At 48.0% G+C, this 16,766-nt stretch overlaps 1 protein-coding gene across 4 annotated transcripts in view; it reads left to right on the top strand.

The window, feature by feature from the left end:
* The first annotated feature begins 3,441 nt into the window (after positions 1-3,441).
* Positions 3,442-16,766, top strand: part of CXXC4 (CXXC finger protein 4) — a 79,743-nt gene continuing 66,418 nt past the window's right edge. For 2 of the 4 annotated variants that reach the window (XM_060779145.2, XM_060779143.2), the window contains exons 1-2: positions 3,442-4,065; positions 9,640-11,096. In XM_060779145.2, the coding sequence (XP_060635128.1) occupies positions 9,903-11,096 (1,194 nt within the window). In that variant the 5' untranslated portion in view covers positions 3,442-4,065; positions 9,640-9,902. Of the gene's footprint in view, positions 4,066-8,204; positions 8,348-9,639; positions 11,097-16,766 lie in introns of those variants that run through there. The other 2 variants (XM_067468628.1, XM_060779144.2) reach the window with 2 other exon arrangements.

Genomic DNA, 16,766 nt, shown 5'->3' with positions numbered 1-16,766 from the left:
GATGTAGAACTGACTATGATTTCTCAGGAGTCTTAACACATACTGCCTGTTTCCTAGAAATAATGTGAAAAGGGGTGCCAAATGTTAGCCATCATTTTCATCAATGATAAATATTCTTATTGATGAAGATGGTGTAGCATTGTGTTAGAATCACGTAGATCAGGCCAGGGCAAACTTTGGTCCTCCAAGTGTTTTGGACTTCAACCCCCACAATTCCTAACAGCCTCATGCCCTGCTTAAGCGACTGAGGGGGGAAAGGCTGTTAGGAATTGTGGGAGTCAAAGTCCAAAGCACCTGGAGGGCCCAAGTTTGCCCATGCCTGATGTAGATGATGTAGTTTTGATTGATACAGGGAGTCTTAGGGTGAATCACATCTTTTCTAGAAAGAATGCCAAGAGGTGCCATAATGATCACCATAATCAATTATTATTATTATTATTATTATTATTATTATTATTATTTAGGGAGCGATGCAATTTGTCCTAAGACTCCCTGTGTCAAAAACTAGTCGGTTCTACACTATCATTGCTATTATATTTATTCAATTCTAAAACATACTTTGTTCCCCATATAAACATCTCTAAGAGCCCTTCCACACAGCCATATAACATAGAATATCAAGGCAGAAAATCCCACAATATCTGCTTTCAACTGTATTATTTGAGTCCACACTGCCATATATTCCAGTTCAAAGCAGAAAATGTGGGATTTTCTGCCTTGATGTTCGGGTTATATGGCTATGTGGAAGGGCTCTAAGACACATTTTGTTCTCCATATAAACATCTCTAAGGGCTCTTCTAGACAGCCATATAATCCAGAACATCAAGGCAGATAATTCAGAATATCGGCTTTGAACTGGGTTATCTGGGTTCACACTGCCATATAACCCAGTTCGAATCAGATAATGTGGGTTTTTATACAGCTGTGTGAATAGAGCAAGTGAATGAGCGAGCTTTTTTTTGGCTGGTGGGAAAGAAATCAGTGTGCGTGTTACAATTGATAGCATCTTAGGGCCCTTCCACACAGCCCTATATCCCAGAATATCAAGGCAGAAAATCCCACATTATCTGACTGTGGACATAGATAACCCAGTTCAAAGCAGATATTGTGGGATTTTCTGCCTTGATATTCTGGGATATAGGGCTGTGTGGAAGGGCCCTGGGTTATCGGAGTCCACACTGTCATATATTCCAATTCAAAGCAGATGATGTGGGATTTTGTTGAGCTATGGGGAGTGGGGCTCAGAATACCAGGACAGATAACCCACAAAATCTGCTTTGAACTGGGTTATCCGTGGTCTCTTCCACGTAACCATATAACCCATAATATCAAGGCAGAAAATCCTACTATATCTGCTTTGAACTGGTTTATCTGAGTCCACACTGCCATATATCATCCCAATTCAAAACAGGTAATGTCAGATTTTATTCAGCTGTGTGAAAGGGGCCTTGGGGACTCAGTGTGGACTCAGATAACCCAGTTGAAAGCAGATATTGTGGGATTCTCTGCCTTGATATTCTGGGATATGGGGCTGTGTGGAAGGGCCCCCAGATAACCCAGATGAAAGCAGATATTGTGGGATTTCCTGTCCTGATATTCTGGGTTGTAGGGCTTTGTGGAGGGCCCCCCAGATAATCCAGATGAAAGCAGATATTGTGGGATTTTCTGCCTTGATATTCTGAGTTACAGGGCTGTGTGGAGGGCCCCCCAGATAACCCAGTTGAAAGCAAACATTGTGGGTTTCTTAGCCTTGATATTCCGGGTTATAGGGCTGTTTAGAAAGACCCCCAGATAACCCAGTTGAAAGCACATATTGTGGGCATTCCTGCCTTGATATCCTGGGATATAGGGCTGTGTGGAAGGCCCCCTAGATAACCCAGTTGAAAGCACATATTGTGGGATTCTCTGCCTTGATATTCTGGGATATGGGGCTGTGTGGAAGGGCCCCCAGATAACCCAGTTGAAAACAGATATTGTGGGATTTCGTGCCTTAATATTCTGGGCTGTGGGGCTGTGTGGAAGGGCCCTCAGATACCCCAGTTGAAATCACATATTGTGGGATTTCCTGCCTTGATATCCTGGGATATAGGGCTGTGTGGAAGGCCCCCTAGATAACCCAGTTGAAAGCACATATTGTGGGATTCTCTGCCTTGATATTCTGGGATATGGGGCTGTGTGGAAGGGCCCCCAGATAACCCAGTTGAAAACAGATATTGTGGGATTTCGTGCCTTAATATTCTGGGCTGTGGGGCTGTGTGGAAGGGCCCTCAGATACCCCAGTTGAAATCACATATTGTGGGATTTCCTGCCTTGATATCCTGGGATATAGGGCTGTGTGGAAGGGCCCTTAGTATGGAAGAAACGCGTTATTATTATTATTTAATGGCATGCTTTCCAGAAGGGATGCCATTTGTCCTCGGCTTTCCTGCGTCAAAAGCTCCACAGTGGGTTCTCTATTTGCGTTCAACACCTGAGCTGAGAGGTCTCAAACCACCGGGGTCGTTCCTCTCTTTCTTTTTTTCCGACTCCGGGGCTGTTCGGGGGGGGGGGGGGCTTTTAGACCTCCCAAGGCGACTTGAGCTCCTCCGCCTCTCCCTCCTCCTCCTCCAAAGCCTCTCCATCCAAGCGCCAGCGCTTCTCTCCTTTTCTTTCCTTTCCTTCCCGGCGGTGGCCGCCTGCAAATGGTTAAGAGCAGAAGAGAGAGGGGAGGGGGGTGAGGCGAAGGAAGGCGGGGGCAGTGGGTGGGCTGAGGGAGGGAGAGAGGGAGGTGAGGGGGGCGCTGATGAAAAGCATCCTTCTCTAACAAGCGAGGACCTTCCCACTTGGTTCTGCGGCTGTGCTGCTGGCGGCGGAGGGAGGGAAGGAGGGAGGGAGGGAAGGAGGGAAGGAGGGAGAGAGGGGGGCCTGTCTCTCTCCTCCCTTCAACAGCCAGCCAGACGGCTGGAGCCTCCCCTCCTTTCCCCCCTCCCTCCCCTTTGGTTCCCCCCTCCCCCCTGCCCTGGCCTCCCTCGCGCCTTCCTTCCTTCCTTCCGCACGCAACGCAGGCACGCACGGAGAGGCAAGTTAATGGGGAATAAAGAGGCTGGAGTCCGCGGCAAGTGCCTGCTCCTTACAAATGAGCCTCCAGGCAGCTCGGGCTCGCCTCCCCTCCCCTCCCCGCCCAAGGAAGGAGGGAGGGAGGGAGGGGAGAGGTGGAAACAGGAGGAGAAGGGAGGGAAGCGGAGCGGTGGCCCGTGCGCGCCTCTTGTTCTCGGCGTAATTTGCAGCCAATCATCGGGAGGTGTCCGCATCCCCGCAGCCTCCTCAGCTCTCCCGCCCTCTCTTTCTCTCTTTCTCTCCCCCCCCCCTCTTCCGCCTCTTGGTTTCTCCCTTCCCCCCGCCGCCACACAGCGACGCAGGCACGCACCAACAGAGGCGGAGGGGGGGGGGGCGAGGGAGGGAGGGAGGGAAAAGGGGGAGGAAAGGGAAAGAGAGAGAGACTCCCCCGCCCTGTATCTCTCACACAGCGACGAGGGAGACGGACGGAGCGCAACGCGCCTGGAGAGGGAGAAAGAGAGGGAGGACGAGAGGAAGAGAAAGAGAGAGAGAGGGAGAGAGAGAGAGGGAGAGACCACCACAGCCAAGCGCTTTCACACATCCACCCCCTCCCTATACACACATTCAACGCCTGCTCTTTCCTCTCCCGCTTTCCCCCTTCCAACCCCAAAGCACCACACACACAGACACACACACACACAGCACTTCCAGGTATTTGCTTAGTGGCTGGGCGTCTTGATTTCTCTCCCACCCACCCCCCTCTTTAACTCTCTCTCTTTTCCCCCCACCTCCCTTCTTTCCTCCCCTTCTCGCCGCCTTTTACAGTTTGTTTACAAGTATCAAAGTTGCCATTGAGCCGCCGCCAAAGACACCTCGGGATCCTTAATACAAAATATTCGTATTTTTAGCATCCTTTGTGTCAAGGGGAGAGAGAAAAAGAAAGAGAGAGAGAGAGATGTGCGACTAATTAAAAGGCAGAACAGGCGACTTTTAAAGCCAAGCCCCCTCCTTCCCCAAATCCAGAGACTGGTAAGTGATTATTTTTAAAGAAATCCCTTTTCTCCTTTCTTTCCTCTTCCTCCCTTCCTCTCTCTTTCTTCTTCTCTCTCTTTCTCTTTTCCAGCCTCTTGGACCGCTGGGGTTGTTGTGAAGTCGATGAATGTGAGTCTCGGGGAATTAAAAAAAACCGCCCCTGGATTAATTTATTAATTACTCCCCCCCCCCTCCTGCCCCTCCTCCTCCTCCTCTTCTTCTTCCTCCTCCTCCTGAATGGGAAATGTGACCTTTGATCTCGCCTGGAGAGCAGAAATGCCATATTATTCAACCCCACACACAGCCATGGTGGGTTCTTCTTGGCTGCTTTTGATTATTTCTATTTTATTGTATTTTTTAAAAAATCAATCTCTATGTCTCCAGACGCCTCTTTTACGCTCTCCAGGAGAGGCATCGATTAAACAATAACGACCCGGTTGGTGGGCACCATAATTTCCTAGTTTCTGGCAGCAATAATAATAATATAAAACCCCTTTGGATTTGGAAGGGGGAGGGAAAGGCTGCAATGGGAGCCAAAGGAGCTTTTGTGGGGGGGGGGGGGAGGGGGGAGAGACTTTTCAGTGCTGTGAAAATGGGGGCACGCACAGATGCATGTTTGTGTTCACGGCCTTTTAAAAAATATATTATTTTAATTTTTAGTAAAGGATCCACACATTGTGTTGTCAAAGACTTTCATGGCCAAAATCACTGGGTTGCTGTGAATTTTTTGAGCTGTATGGCCATGTTCCAGAAGCATTCTCTCCTGAGTTTCACCCACATCTATGCCAGGCATCCTCAGAGGTTGTGAGGTCTATTGGAAACTAGGCAAGTGAGGTTTATATATCTGTGGCACGTCCAGGTAAGAGAAAGAACTCTTGTCTGTTGGAGGCAAGTGTGAATGTTGCAATTAATCACTGATCAAGATGATCCATTGCAACATTCACACTTGTCTCAAACAGAGAAGAGTTCTTTCTCCCATCCTGGACATTCCAGATACATAAACCCTACTTGCCTAGTTTCCAACAGATCCCTCAACCTCTGAGGATGCCTGCCATAGATATGGGTGACACTTCAGGAGAGAATGCTTCTGGAACATGGCCATACATCCCTCAGGGATGTATCCATACATCCATACATCCCAGAAAACTCACAGCAACCCAGATCCATACATTTGCACTATGGATCCTGTGTGAGTAGATTTGCTTGCATTGAATGAGGAAAACTGCTCCAATGAAGTCATTGCTGTTAAATGGAGGTGAAGATGTAGTTTGGATTTTGGGGAAAGTCACCTTATTTTTCTACTTGGAAGACTTCCTTGCTTTGTGTGTGTGTTTAGTCTCTTTGCCACCGATTTCCTTACAGATAGACATTTCCAGGGCTTTTGCCCCTGATGTGAAATTGCAGAGGTGGTTTCAGACCTCTGGTTAAGGTCTTTGAGGAATGAAAGATGCCTGCTGCAGATTCCTATCTTTTCCTAGATTCGGTCCCCCAGCATCTGGGTTAGTTTATTCCAGTTTTCCTTCTTGATTTGTCTCATCACTTCAGGGCTGAAGTTCTCTCTCTCTCTCTCTCTCTCTTGCTTTGTCCTGACTTTTGTGGAGGAGGGTTCAAAGAAGGCTGGTTGTTTTGTTTTTTTTTTCATCTGGTAGGTTGGGCTAGAAACGCTTCATTAGCCTAATTAGGGCTGCAATTAGTATAATTGATAACTATTTTTCAACAAGGAATGGTGCTTAAAGCCCTAAGGAGGCCCCTTTGAGGCATTACTGAAGGTCTCGGTTTTTACTTTTTACAAGGCTTTGCAGAAAGGGACTTTGGATCTGAAAGAGGTGCCATTGCCTTGCCTTGCCTTGCATCCAGTTTGATTTGTGTTTTGTTTCCTGAAAAGGGGAGAAAAGCATGCCATCTTCCAGTGCGATACAAACTAAAATAATCTCTCTCCCATGGTATTGAGAGAATGGCCTATGAGAAGAGGGGTGGGGGTGGGGAAGAGCTAAAATCCATTAACACTAATAAAAGGGGACAGGCAGTTTCATCCCACTTACATTAATGCAGGCTACCATATGCATCTTGCAAATCCTTAAAAGAGCCCTTACTATAATGAATATTAGAGGTTGTGTGTGTGCAATGTGCCTATATATGTGCGGACAAGATGCTGGGACGACCTTCATGGCTTGGCTATTTTGCAGCAAAGGGGGGGGATGAAACTGCCTTCCCACTATATCCTCCATCACTTCATGTTACTTGGGAGGAACTGGAGGAGAAAAGCAAAGAAAGCTGGCCTTGGGACCCCCATGAGAACATAGGTAGGGTAAGATACAAACTAATTGCTCCAGGTAGGGGAAATGGCCTTTGCTCAATACCAGCCAATCCCTTATTGTTATTTGAGAAGATTAAGGGAGAAAAGCACTCCCTTCCCAAGAGAAACCTGGTCTTGGGGTGCTTCTGTGAAAATGTAGGTGGGCTAAGATCCAAACTGATGGCCCCAGATGTAGGAAAATTGCCTTTGCTCTATACCTCCCTATCATTTGTTGTTTTGGGGGAGGGTTGGGGGGGAAGCTCTCCTCCCCCTAAAACAGCTGGCCTGGGAACCTGCTAATAGGATTTGTGTGGACTAAGATCCAACCTGATGACCCCCAGAAGGACACTGCTGGAGGAGCAAGGGCTAAGATCCAAACTGATGGCTCCAGATGCATTAAAATTCCCTTTGCTCTATACCTACCTTTCATTTAATGTTATGTGAAAGGTTAAGGGAGAAAAGCACCCCATTTCCAAGAGAAACCTAGTCTTGGGGTGCTTCTATGAAAATGTAGGTGGGCTAAGATTCAAACTGATGACCCCAGATGGAGCCTTTGCTCCATACCTTTCTATCATTTGTTGTTGTTTGTGGTGGTGGTGGGAAAAAAGAAGCCCCCCCCAAAAAAAAGCCCAACAACAGCTGGCCTGGGAACCTGCTAATGAGGATTTGTGTGGACTAAGGATCCAACCTGATGACCCCCAGAAGGACACTGCTGGAGGAGCAAGAGCTAAGAGCCAAACTGATGGCACCAGATTTAGTAAAATAGCCTTTGCTCTATACTTCCCTATCATTTAATGTTATTTGAAAGGTTAAGAGAGAAAAGCACCCCATTCCCAAGAAAAACCTGGTCTTGGGGTGCTTCTATGAAAACTTAGGTGGGCTAAAATCCAAACTGATGGCCCCAGATGTAGGAAAACTGCCTTTGCTCCATACCTCCTTATCATTTGTTGTTGTTTATGGGGGTTGGGGGACAAAAGCTCCCCTCCCCCCAAAACAGCTGGCCTGGGAACCTTCTAATAAGGATTTGTGTGGACTAAGCTCCAACCTGATGACCCCCCAGAAGGACACTACTGGAGGAGCAAGGGCTAAGATCCAAACTGATGGCTCCAGATTTAGTAAAATTGCCTTGGCTCCAGATTTAATAAAATTGCCTGTGGTTTAATGTTGTTTGTGGGGGTTGGGGGAGAAAAGCATCCTTCCCCCCAAAACAGCTAGCCTTGGAACCTGCTAATGAGGATTTGTGTGGACTAAGATCCAACCTGATGACTCCCAGAAGGACACTGCTGGAGGAGCAAAGGGAAGCTGGTGTTTCTCTGAAGTGGGAAGAGAGGGAGAGACAGAAAGAGAGGGAGAGACAGGAAGAGAGGGAGAGATGCACTTGATAGCTCTTCCGACTGAGAAGGGCAGGCTCTTAGCGCCTGCTTTGGAGGGTCGTTCATGCCTGTGAAAAAACCCCTGCCAGGCTCTCTCTCCCGACCCTTCTTTCCTCCCTTCTTTCCTCCCTTCCACTTGCTCATTTCCTCCCGGCTTGCCCTCCTGGCCACCCGTCTTGCCCGCCTCCTGCTTCGGGTGCCCTCTGCGTAGAGGATGTCGAGAGCTTGGCTCTCCCCCCCCCTCCCCTCTCTCCAACACCCGCTCCCTCGCCTTTCTCTTTTTTATCCACGCCAGCCCTCATTTGCATGTGTTTAGCACTCCGATTGCCCCTTCTCTCCCTTGGCATTTGTCAGCCCTGCCCTCCCCTCCCTCGTTATTCCCGGCGATTAAAGCGTTTACTGGGGGAGCGGAGGGCGGGAGGAGGAGGGGGAGGGGGGCGGAGGGGGAGGCCCCAGGGAGAGAGGGAAAGAGGGAGGGAACGGGAACGCAGGAAAGAAGGGGCAGAGGAGGAGGAGGAGGAGGAGGAGGTGGCGGCGGCCGGATCATGTCTTCATTGATTGTTATGCAAACGAGCTGCTGGGGTGACTGATGAGCATCTCGCTTCGGCTGGTGCGGTGCCCTTTCTATCCCCCCCTTTTATTTATTGAACCCACAAGAAAACCCGGCGGCCTTGTCTGATCCATCCCTCCTCCCATTCTTCCTTCCTTCTTCCTCCCCCCCCCCCCCCCATCTTCCATATTTCCTTACTCATTTCCATCCTTCCTTCAGTCTTCTTTCGTTCGTTCCTTCTTTTCATCCTTCTTGGTTCTTTCATTCTATCCCTGCCCCCCCCCCTCCTTCCTTCCCTGTTCTTTTATTCTTTTTCTCTCCTTTTCTTCCTTCCTGGTCCTTTCCACCTTTTCCAGTCTTCCTTCCTTTCCTTTTTCCTTTCCCTCTTTTCTTCCATCTTTCCTTACCGGTTTCCACCCTTCCTTCAGTCTCCCTTCTTTCGTTCGTTGCTTCCCTTCATCCTTCCTCTCTCATTTTCTTTTCTTGCTTCTTTCATTCCTTCCCTGTTCCTTTTTCTTTCTCTCCTTCCTACCTTCCTTCCAACTTCTTTCCTCCCTCTTTTCTTCCTCCTTTGCTCCTTTCAGTCTTTCTTCCTCCCAGTTTTCCTTCCTTCCCTTCATCCTTCCTCCGCTTTCTTTTCTTGCTTCTTTCATCCCTTCCTTGTTTCTTTTTTCTTTCTTTTTCTTCCTTCTTTGTTCCTTTTTTCTTTCTTTCTCTCCTTCCTTGCTCCTTTCCACCTTTTTTTCAGCCTTCCTTCCCTTCATCCTTCCTCTGTTGGCTTTCCTTGTCTCTTGCATTCCTTCCCTTCTCCTTTTTTCTTTCTCAACTTCCTACTTTCTTTTCTTCTCTTTTCTCCTTCCTTCCTTCCTATATCCCTTCATCTCCTCTCTGTCCCCTTTCTTGCCTTACCTCTGCAGTCGAGGACCCTTTTTCTTTCCTTCCCTTTCTTCCATCCTTGCTCCTTTCCACCCTTTTTTCAGTCTTCCTTCCCTTCCTCCTTGTTTTCTTTTCTTGCTTCTTTCATTCCTTCTCGGTTCCCTTTTTTTCTTTCTCTCCTTTCTCACCCTTCTTTCAGTCTTCCACCCACTCTTCCTTCCCTCTCTGTCCGCTTTCTTGCCTTACCTCTACCGCCGAGGACCTTTTCTTTCTTTCTCTCCTTCCTACCTTCCTTCCCCGTTCTCTTTAATTCCATCCTTCCTCCCGCTTGTTTCTTCCTACCAGTCTTCCTTCCCTCCCCCTTCTCTTTCCTTCCTTCCTCCCTCCGTCGCTGTCCCCTTCCCTGCCTTCTTCTGCCGCCGAGCCTTCCTTCCTCCCTTCCTTCCTCTCCTCCGACATGACTTTCTTTCTTTCAGTGTGGAGCGTGGCCGGCCAGGGAGGAGGCGGCGGCGGCGGCGGAGGAGGATGCTTCCGGAGGATGCCTGGGCGTCTGGAGCGATGAGGAGTTCCCCGCGAGAGGATTAACGAGCGGAGCGGCCCCGCGGCCCCTCCCTTCCCTTCTCTTCCCCTTGCCGCCGCCCCTGGGCGCCCCCCCGCGGCCCCCGTGGCCCTCCTCGGGGCCTTGCCCTTCCCCTTCCTCCCCCCTTCCTCCTCCTCCTCCTCCGGCCCCTTCCCCACCATGAACAGCAACGTCTGCGTGGAGCCGGGCCCCAACCCGGAGGCGCCGGGTGGGCTGCCCAAGGAGAGCCACCTGCCCGAGGCGGCGCTCAACAGCCTGGCGGATTACAACTCGGAGATGGAGCGCTACCGCTCCTTCGCCACCTCTTTCTACAAGGCCAACGGCGGGGCTTTCCCGCAGGCGGCGGCGGCGGCAGCAGCGGCGGCGAAGATCGCCCGCATCACTACACCTATTTTCCCCTCGGCTGCCGTCTCCGCCGCTGCCCGTATTGGCATGTCGCCCTGGAACTGCGACTCCGCTACAGCCGCCGCTGCTACTGCCATGCTCTGGGGCAGCAGCGGGGCCGGAGGAGGAGGCGCCGGAGTCCCCAACTCAGCCGCTGCTGGAGGAGCCGGAGGAGGAGGAGGCGCAGGGCTGGTGGCGAGGAAAGCCGCCGCTGTGGTTGGAGCCTCCGCTTCCTCCGCCGCGCCTCCGCCGCCTGGATCGTCTTTACACGCCAACCGGAGCAGCTTGCACCACCGAAGCGAGTCCCAACGGCTTGGGAAGCCCCCCGAGCAGCAGCAGCAGCCGCCACAACCGCCGCAACCGCAGCCTCCTCCGCCGCCTCCGCTGCAAATGGCCAACAACAACTTCCTCTCCTCGCTGGGCCCCGAGCATTGCAGGCCGCTCTCCGGCGAGTGCATGAACAAGCTCAAATGCGGCGCCGCCGAGGCCGAGATCATGAACTTGCCGGAGCGTGTGGGCGCTTTCCCGGCCATCCCGGCTCTCGGGGGCCTGTCTTTGCCGCCCGGGGTCATCGTCATGACGGCGCTCCACTCGCCCGCCGCCGCCTCCGCCGCCGTCACAGACAGCGCCTTCCAGATCGCCAACCTGGCGGACTGCCCGCAGAGCCACGCCGCCGCCTCCTCCTCCTCGGCCTCTTCGTCCGCTTTGGGAGCCGCTTCCTCCGCCGCTGTGGCCGGGGGAGGAGGAGGAGTAAGCGGAGGAGGAGGAGGAGGAGGAGGGTCCGGAGGCGGCACAGGGTCCGGCAACCCGGCCAAGAAGAAGCGGAAACGGTGCGGGGTGTGCGTGCCTTGCAAGCGGCTCATCAACTGCGGCGTCTGCAGCAGCTGCAGGAACCGCAAAACGGGACACCAGATCTGCAAGTTTAGGAAGTGCGAGGAGCTCAAGAAAAAACCTGGCACGTCGCTCGAGGTCAGAGGCGATGATTTCTTTCTCCCCAGCCTCCCGCCGTCCCTCGTGAACCCCCTCCCCCCTCCCCTCCAGTGCTTCTTGTCTAGCTTCAAGATGCAGCACCCCTTCTCGGAAGCCTCCTTCCGGTTGTGAGCCAGCCCCGCACCCACCCACGCGCGCCCGCCCCACGCCATCACCGCCTCACCACTGGGCGCCCAGTTGGCCACCTCTCCATCATCACACACATGCTGTATATTATCTCTATCTATCTATATGTGTGTGTATATATAGCAGGCATGGGCAAACTTGGGCTCTCCAGGGATCTTGGACTTCAACTCCCACCATTCCTAACAGCCTCAGACTCTCTCCTTTTCCCCCTCAGTCGCTTAAGTGCCTGAGGGGGAACAGGGAAGGGCCTGAGGCTGTTTGGAATGGTGGGAGTTGAAGTCCAAGACCCCTGGAGGGCCCAAGTTGGCCCATGCCTGCTATATAGCCAGCCACACACCTACAGCCCAGAGGTCATGCCCAGAAGAAGGTGGTAAGCTTCCTCTTGTCCGAACTGCCCTCATCATAAGTCATCATAATTTTGTGTTGTCCAAAGCTTTCATGGCCAGAATCACTGGGTTGCTGTGAGTTTTCCTGGCTGTATGGTGGACATGTTCCAGAAGCATTCTCTCCTGAGGTATCACCCACATCTATGGCAGGCATCCTCAGAGGTTGTGAGGTACAATAGAGTCTTGCTTATCCAACATAAATGGGCCGGCGGAACGTTGGATAAGCAAAAATGTTGGATAAGGAGAGATTAAGGAAAAGCCTATTAAACGTCAAATTAATTATGTTATGATTTTACAAATTAAGCACCAAAACAACAGACAAAGCAGTTCAATATAGAGTAACATTATGTAGTAATTAGTGTATTTATGAATTTAGCACCAAAACATCACAATGTATCGAAAGAAGCTGTGGATCCGGGCAAGAGGCAGACTGCATTGGATAATACAGAATGTTGGATGAGCAAAACTTGGATAAGTGAGACTCTACTATATATTGGACACTAGACAAGGGAGGTTTATATGTGTGTGAAATGTCCTGGGTGGGAGAAGGAACTCTTGTCTGTTGGAAGCAAGAGTGAATGTTGCAATTGGCCACCTTGATTAGCATTGAATGGCCTTACAGCTTCAGATCCTGGCAGCTTCCTGCCTTTGGGAATCCTTTGTTAGGAGGTGTCCGCTGGCCCTGATTGTTTCCTGTCTGGAATTCCACCAAATGCAGCACCCAAACACAAATCAAGGGATATGAAAGCACTGCAGACTAATTCAACCAGAGAAGTCAGCCATAGCAGAACACTTGATGAACCAACCTGGACACAGCATATTATTTGAGGACACAGAAATGCTGAACCACTCCAACAACCAGCATGTCAGACTACACAGAGAAGCCATTGAAATCCACAAACATATGAACAATTTCAACAGAAAGGAGGAAACCATGAAAATGGACAATATCTGGCAACCAGTATTAAAAAAAACTAAAAATTAGGACAGTAAATAAGAACAACACTCAAAAACAGAGGAATTCCAGACAGGAAACAATCAGAGCCAGTTAATACCTCCCAACAAAGGATTCCCCCAGATAGGAATCAGCCAGGCATTAAAGCTGCAAGGCTTTGCAATGCTAATCAAGGTGATTAATTACAATATCTACACTTGCCTCCAATAGACAAGAGTACTTTCTCCCACCCCAGATATATAAACACACACACACCCATTGCTTAGTTTCCAACAGACCTCACAACCTCCGAGGATGCCTACCATAGATGTGGGCAAACATCAGGAGAGAATGCTTCTGGAACATGACCATACAGACTGGAAAACTCAAAGCAACCCAGTAATAAAAGTTATCCTAGGGAGACTCCAACTTTCCCACGATTTTTTCTCCCCCTTTAGTTGTTTTTTTGGGTTATTATAAGAGGGAAAGTTAAAAGTAACTTGTTATTTTGGTAATTTCCCCCAAAAATTTTGGAAAATTTAAAAATAGTTTTAAAAACCCACACAAGTTGAGTTCATCACACTATAAATTAACCCCAATGAATCCTGTACATTTTGTCTATAAAGAGTTCTGTCTGGTGACTTGTAAACAACTTTTTTACTTAAATGTTGGAAACAATAGTGAAGGTGAATCTTTGGAAGACTTGGAATATTTCCAAATGAATATGAAGCATCAGTTTTAATTTCTGACGTAATTGTGGTCAGCTAGAGCAGGCGTGGCAAATTTGGGCTCTCCAGGTGTCTTGGACTTCAACTCCCACCATTCCTGACATCCTCAGGCCCTTAGGAATGGTGGGAGTTGAAGTCCAAGACACCCGGAGGGCCCAAGTTAGCCCACGCCTGAACTAGAGGGATTTCCCATGCACACATAGACACCCCATTTTTACCCATTTTTGGTCTGCTGTGTAGATTTTGCTTCATTTGGTTTTAGGTTGAACTTTTTTTCGTCCCTTTCCTTGCTGATTTTTCAAAACTGTCAAAACACATTAATAGCTAGCTCACTTTTAGGGTGACTTTTTAGGGGTGACTGGTGGTAATCCAATGTGTGGAACCAACTGGAGGTAGAGGTAAAGTTGCTGATGGAAGTTTGCCCAAAAAATACTACACTTTTGACAACCAAAAAAAAATCACAATAGCCTTTTGTGGTCTGTTTTTTTATTACTGGGTGAAGTACATCTATGATTGAAGTTATTATGTGTGATTGAAATGTATATACATTTATTTTTTGAAAAGGCCTGTGCTCGGAATTGACAATGTATTGAGTGTTGCAGAGCTGTAAAGGCAGGTTTTCAAGTTTGATAGACGTGGAAACGACAGAGAAAGAGGGGGATACGGTGGAAATTTCCGTTCATGTATTTAGTCTTGCAGACTGCAAGGAAGAAAAAAAATGTGTAAATGACTAATAGTATTATTTTTAGATGGAGGAAAACAAGAGGAAAGACTTGTAATCATATTTAAACCCCTGTCATTATTAAAATTATAGTGTTGCTGGTTAGATGAACATATCATCTGAGACTCTGTTTGGTGGGAGAGAGCTTATTTGGAGAGAACGGTACTGGCTGAGAGACGTAAAGTCACCAAAATTAACAACAAAGTGAGATTTGTGCTGTCTGCCTGCAATTGTGACTAATAGGCATTTTGTATATTGATTTTTTAGGTATTAATGTTGCCACTAAGTTTTAAGTTTTCCATTAAAAACAAACTTGGGTGACCATTCCTTTTCTTTTGCCCTTGGCAGACTGAACTGTCCTTTCAGAAGCTTTCCATAACACATTCTTTCTATATTTCCCATAGCTGCTTATTGTGCATATATGATCATTGAATATCACACCAATGCAACAACCTCTGTGGATTATATTCAAGATGGTAGAAATCAGTTGTATATAGATTTGCCTGTTATTTTGGGTTGCAAATGCACTCTTGTTTATTTCCTAGAACATTTCAAAGAATGTATATTGTGATTTTTACAATAAACAGTCATGCTGGATTTGAACACTAAACCATAGCTAACCAAAGATTTTTTTTCCTGTTCCTGGTGACTTTAATGGTAAAATCTTGTGCAGTTTTGTGATACTTTCTCATGGACACCATCCTCCAATCATCTAGTTTAGCTTTGACTGAGATAAGGCTTCACTACTGAACATATGTATTTGGGAGTTCAACTCACTGAAAATAGTGGGCTACAGTGCAATATAAACATGAATAGAAGCATCAAAGTGAATCCTCATTCAGCCCAAGAGAACAACTTAGCATTCATTTGCTTAAGTCTCATTACTTTAAATCTGAGGTGGGCAATTTGCAGCCCTCCAGATGGTTTGGGATTACATTTCCCTTCAATCGCTCCATTGGCTATAATTGTTAGGGCTCATGGGAGCCGCAGTCCAATGGTGTCTGGAGTGCTCCAAGTTTTCCACCCCTGTTTTAAATGGAGGTCAATTGTAAACCTACACATGTAGGGATTATCCCACTATGGTAGAGTCTTGCTTATCCAACCTTTGCTCATCCAGTGTTCTATATTATCCAATGCAGTCTGTCTCCTGCCTGGATCCACAGCTGTTTCAATACATTGCAATGTTTTGGTGCTAAATTCGTAAATACAGTAATTATTACATAACATTACCATGTATTGAACTGCTTTTTCTGACAATTTGTTGTAAAACATGATGTTTTGGTGCTTAATTTGTAAAATCATAATGTAATTTGACGTTTAATAGGCTTTTCCTTAATCCCTTCATATTATCCAACATTTTCACTTATCCAACATTCTGCTGGCCTGTTTATGTTGGATAAGCGAGGCTCTACTGTATTTGGGAATTCGACGCACTGAAAGTAGTGGGCTGTAGTTCAGTATAAACATGAATAGAAGCATCAAAGTGAATCCTCATTCAGTCCAAGAGAACAACTTAGCATTCATTTACTTAAGTCTCGTTACTTTAAATCTGAGGTGGGCAATTTTCAGCCCTCCAGATGGTTTGGGATTACATTTCCCTTCAGTCACTCCATTGGCTATGATGGTTAGGGTTCATGGGAGCCACAGTCCAATGGCATCTGGAGTGCTCCAAGTTTTTCACCCCTGTTTTAAATGGAGGCCCACTGTAATATAATAACTTATAATTATTTTATTTTTGTATCCCGGCTCCATCACCCTGAAGGGATTTGGGATGGCTTACATGGGGACATGCCCGTTCAACTTAGTTAAAATATAACACACTAAAATTCATAAAAACAACATTGTAAAACAGTATATAAAAGAACAACCACAACATAACATAGTATAAAAGAACCATTGATCAAACCACCAGTGGCCTGAGTAGTAAACCGTTTCTGAGCTCAGGCAGGTGGGTTGGTGCAAATCACTTGCAAGGATAGGGCTGATGGGTGAAGTGCAGAGCCAGATGACAAAATTAGAAACGGAGGGCAATATGAAGTAGAGCACTGTATCTCTGGTTAGGAAACAGTGTTAGTAAAGTGCAAGGACTACATTTTGGATCAAGGCTGGGGCCAAATTTATCTGTGGGACTATATAATCAAAAGCACAGTGGAACATCCATGTTTTTAGATCTTGACGGAAGGTGGACAGAGTGGGTGCCAGTCTAATCTCCCTGGGGAGACAGTTCCAGAGCCGGGGGGGGGGGGGGGACACCACCGAGAAGGCCCTCTCTCTCATCCCCATCAACTGTGCTTGTGACAGAGGTGGGAGCAAGAGGAGAGCTTCCCCAGAAGATCTTAGAGATCATGCAGGTTTATAGGTGAAGATGCGGTTGCGAAGATAGGCAGGTCCCAAACTCTTTAGGGATGTACACATATAGGGATATTCCACTATGTTTAGTGGGGCATATTCCCAAGTAAGTGCGCAGAGGGCAACAGATTTAGCCATGAACTAAGTGAATGTCTTGACTGATGCATGTTTCCAAACGCACATGCTGGGGATGCGAAGTATGGGAAGTGTGTGTATGTGTGTTTAAAGAAGCATGAAGACACCCCTTCCCCTTTACAGGTTGAGAAATATATATATTGTTAGTGTCAGTAACAAGATGTAACATTTGGGGAAGGAAGGGTTAAGCACCCCCTCCTGCCTTCTATTTCTGCTCTGCCCTCTGCATCTCTGCTTGGAGCTTGAGGCTCCAGGTTTCCCTCCAAACAT

Source organism: Anolis sagrei, chromosome 5 (assembly GCF_037176765.1).
Source record: "Anolis sagrei isolate rAnoSag1 chromosome 5, rAnoSag1.mat, whole genome shotgun sequence".
In the NCBI taxonomy this organism is placed as follows: domain Eukaryota; kingdom Metazoa; phylum Chordata; class Lepidosauria; order Squamata; family Dactyloidae; genus Anolis; species Anolis sagrei.
Note: the sequence above shows the minus strand (reverse complement) of the source record. Positions and strands in the feature narration are given on the sequence as shown.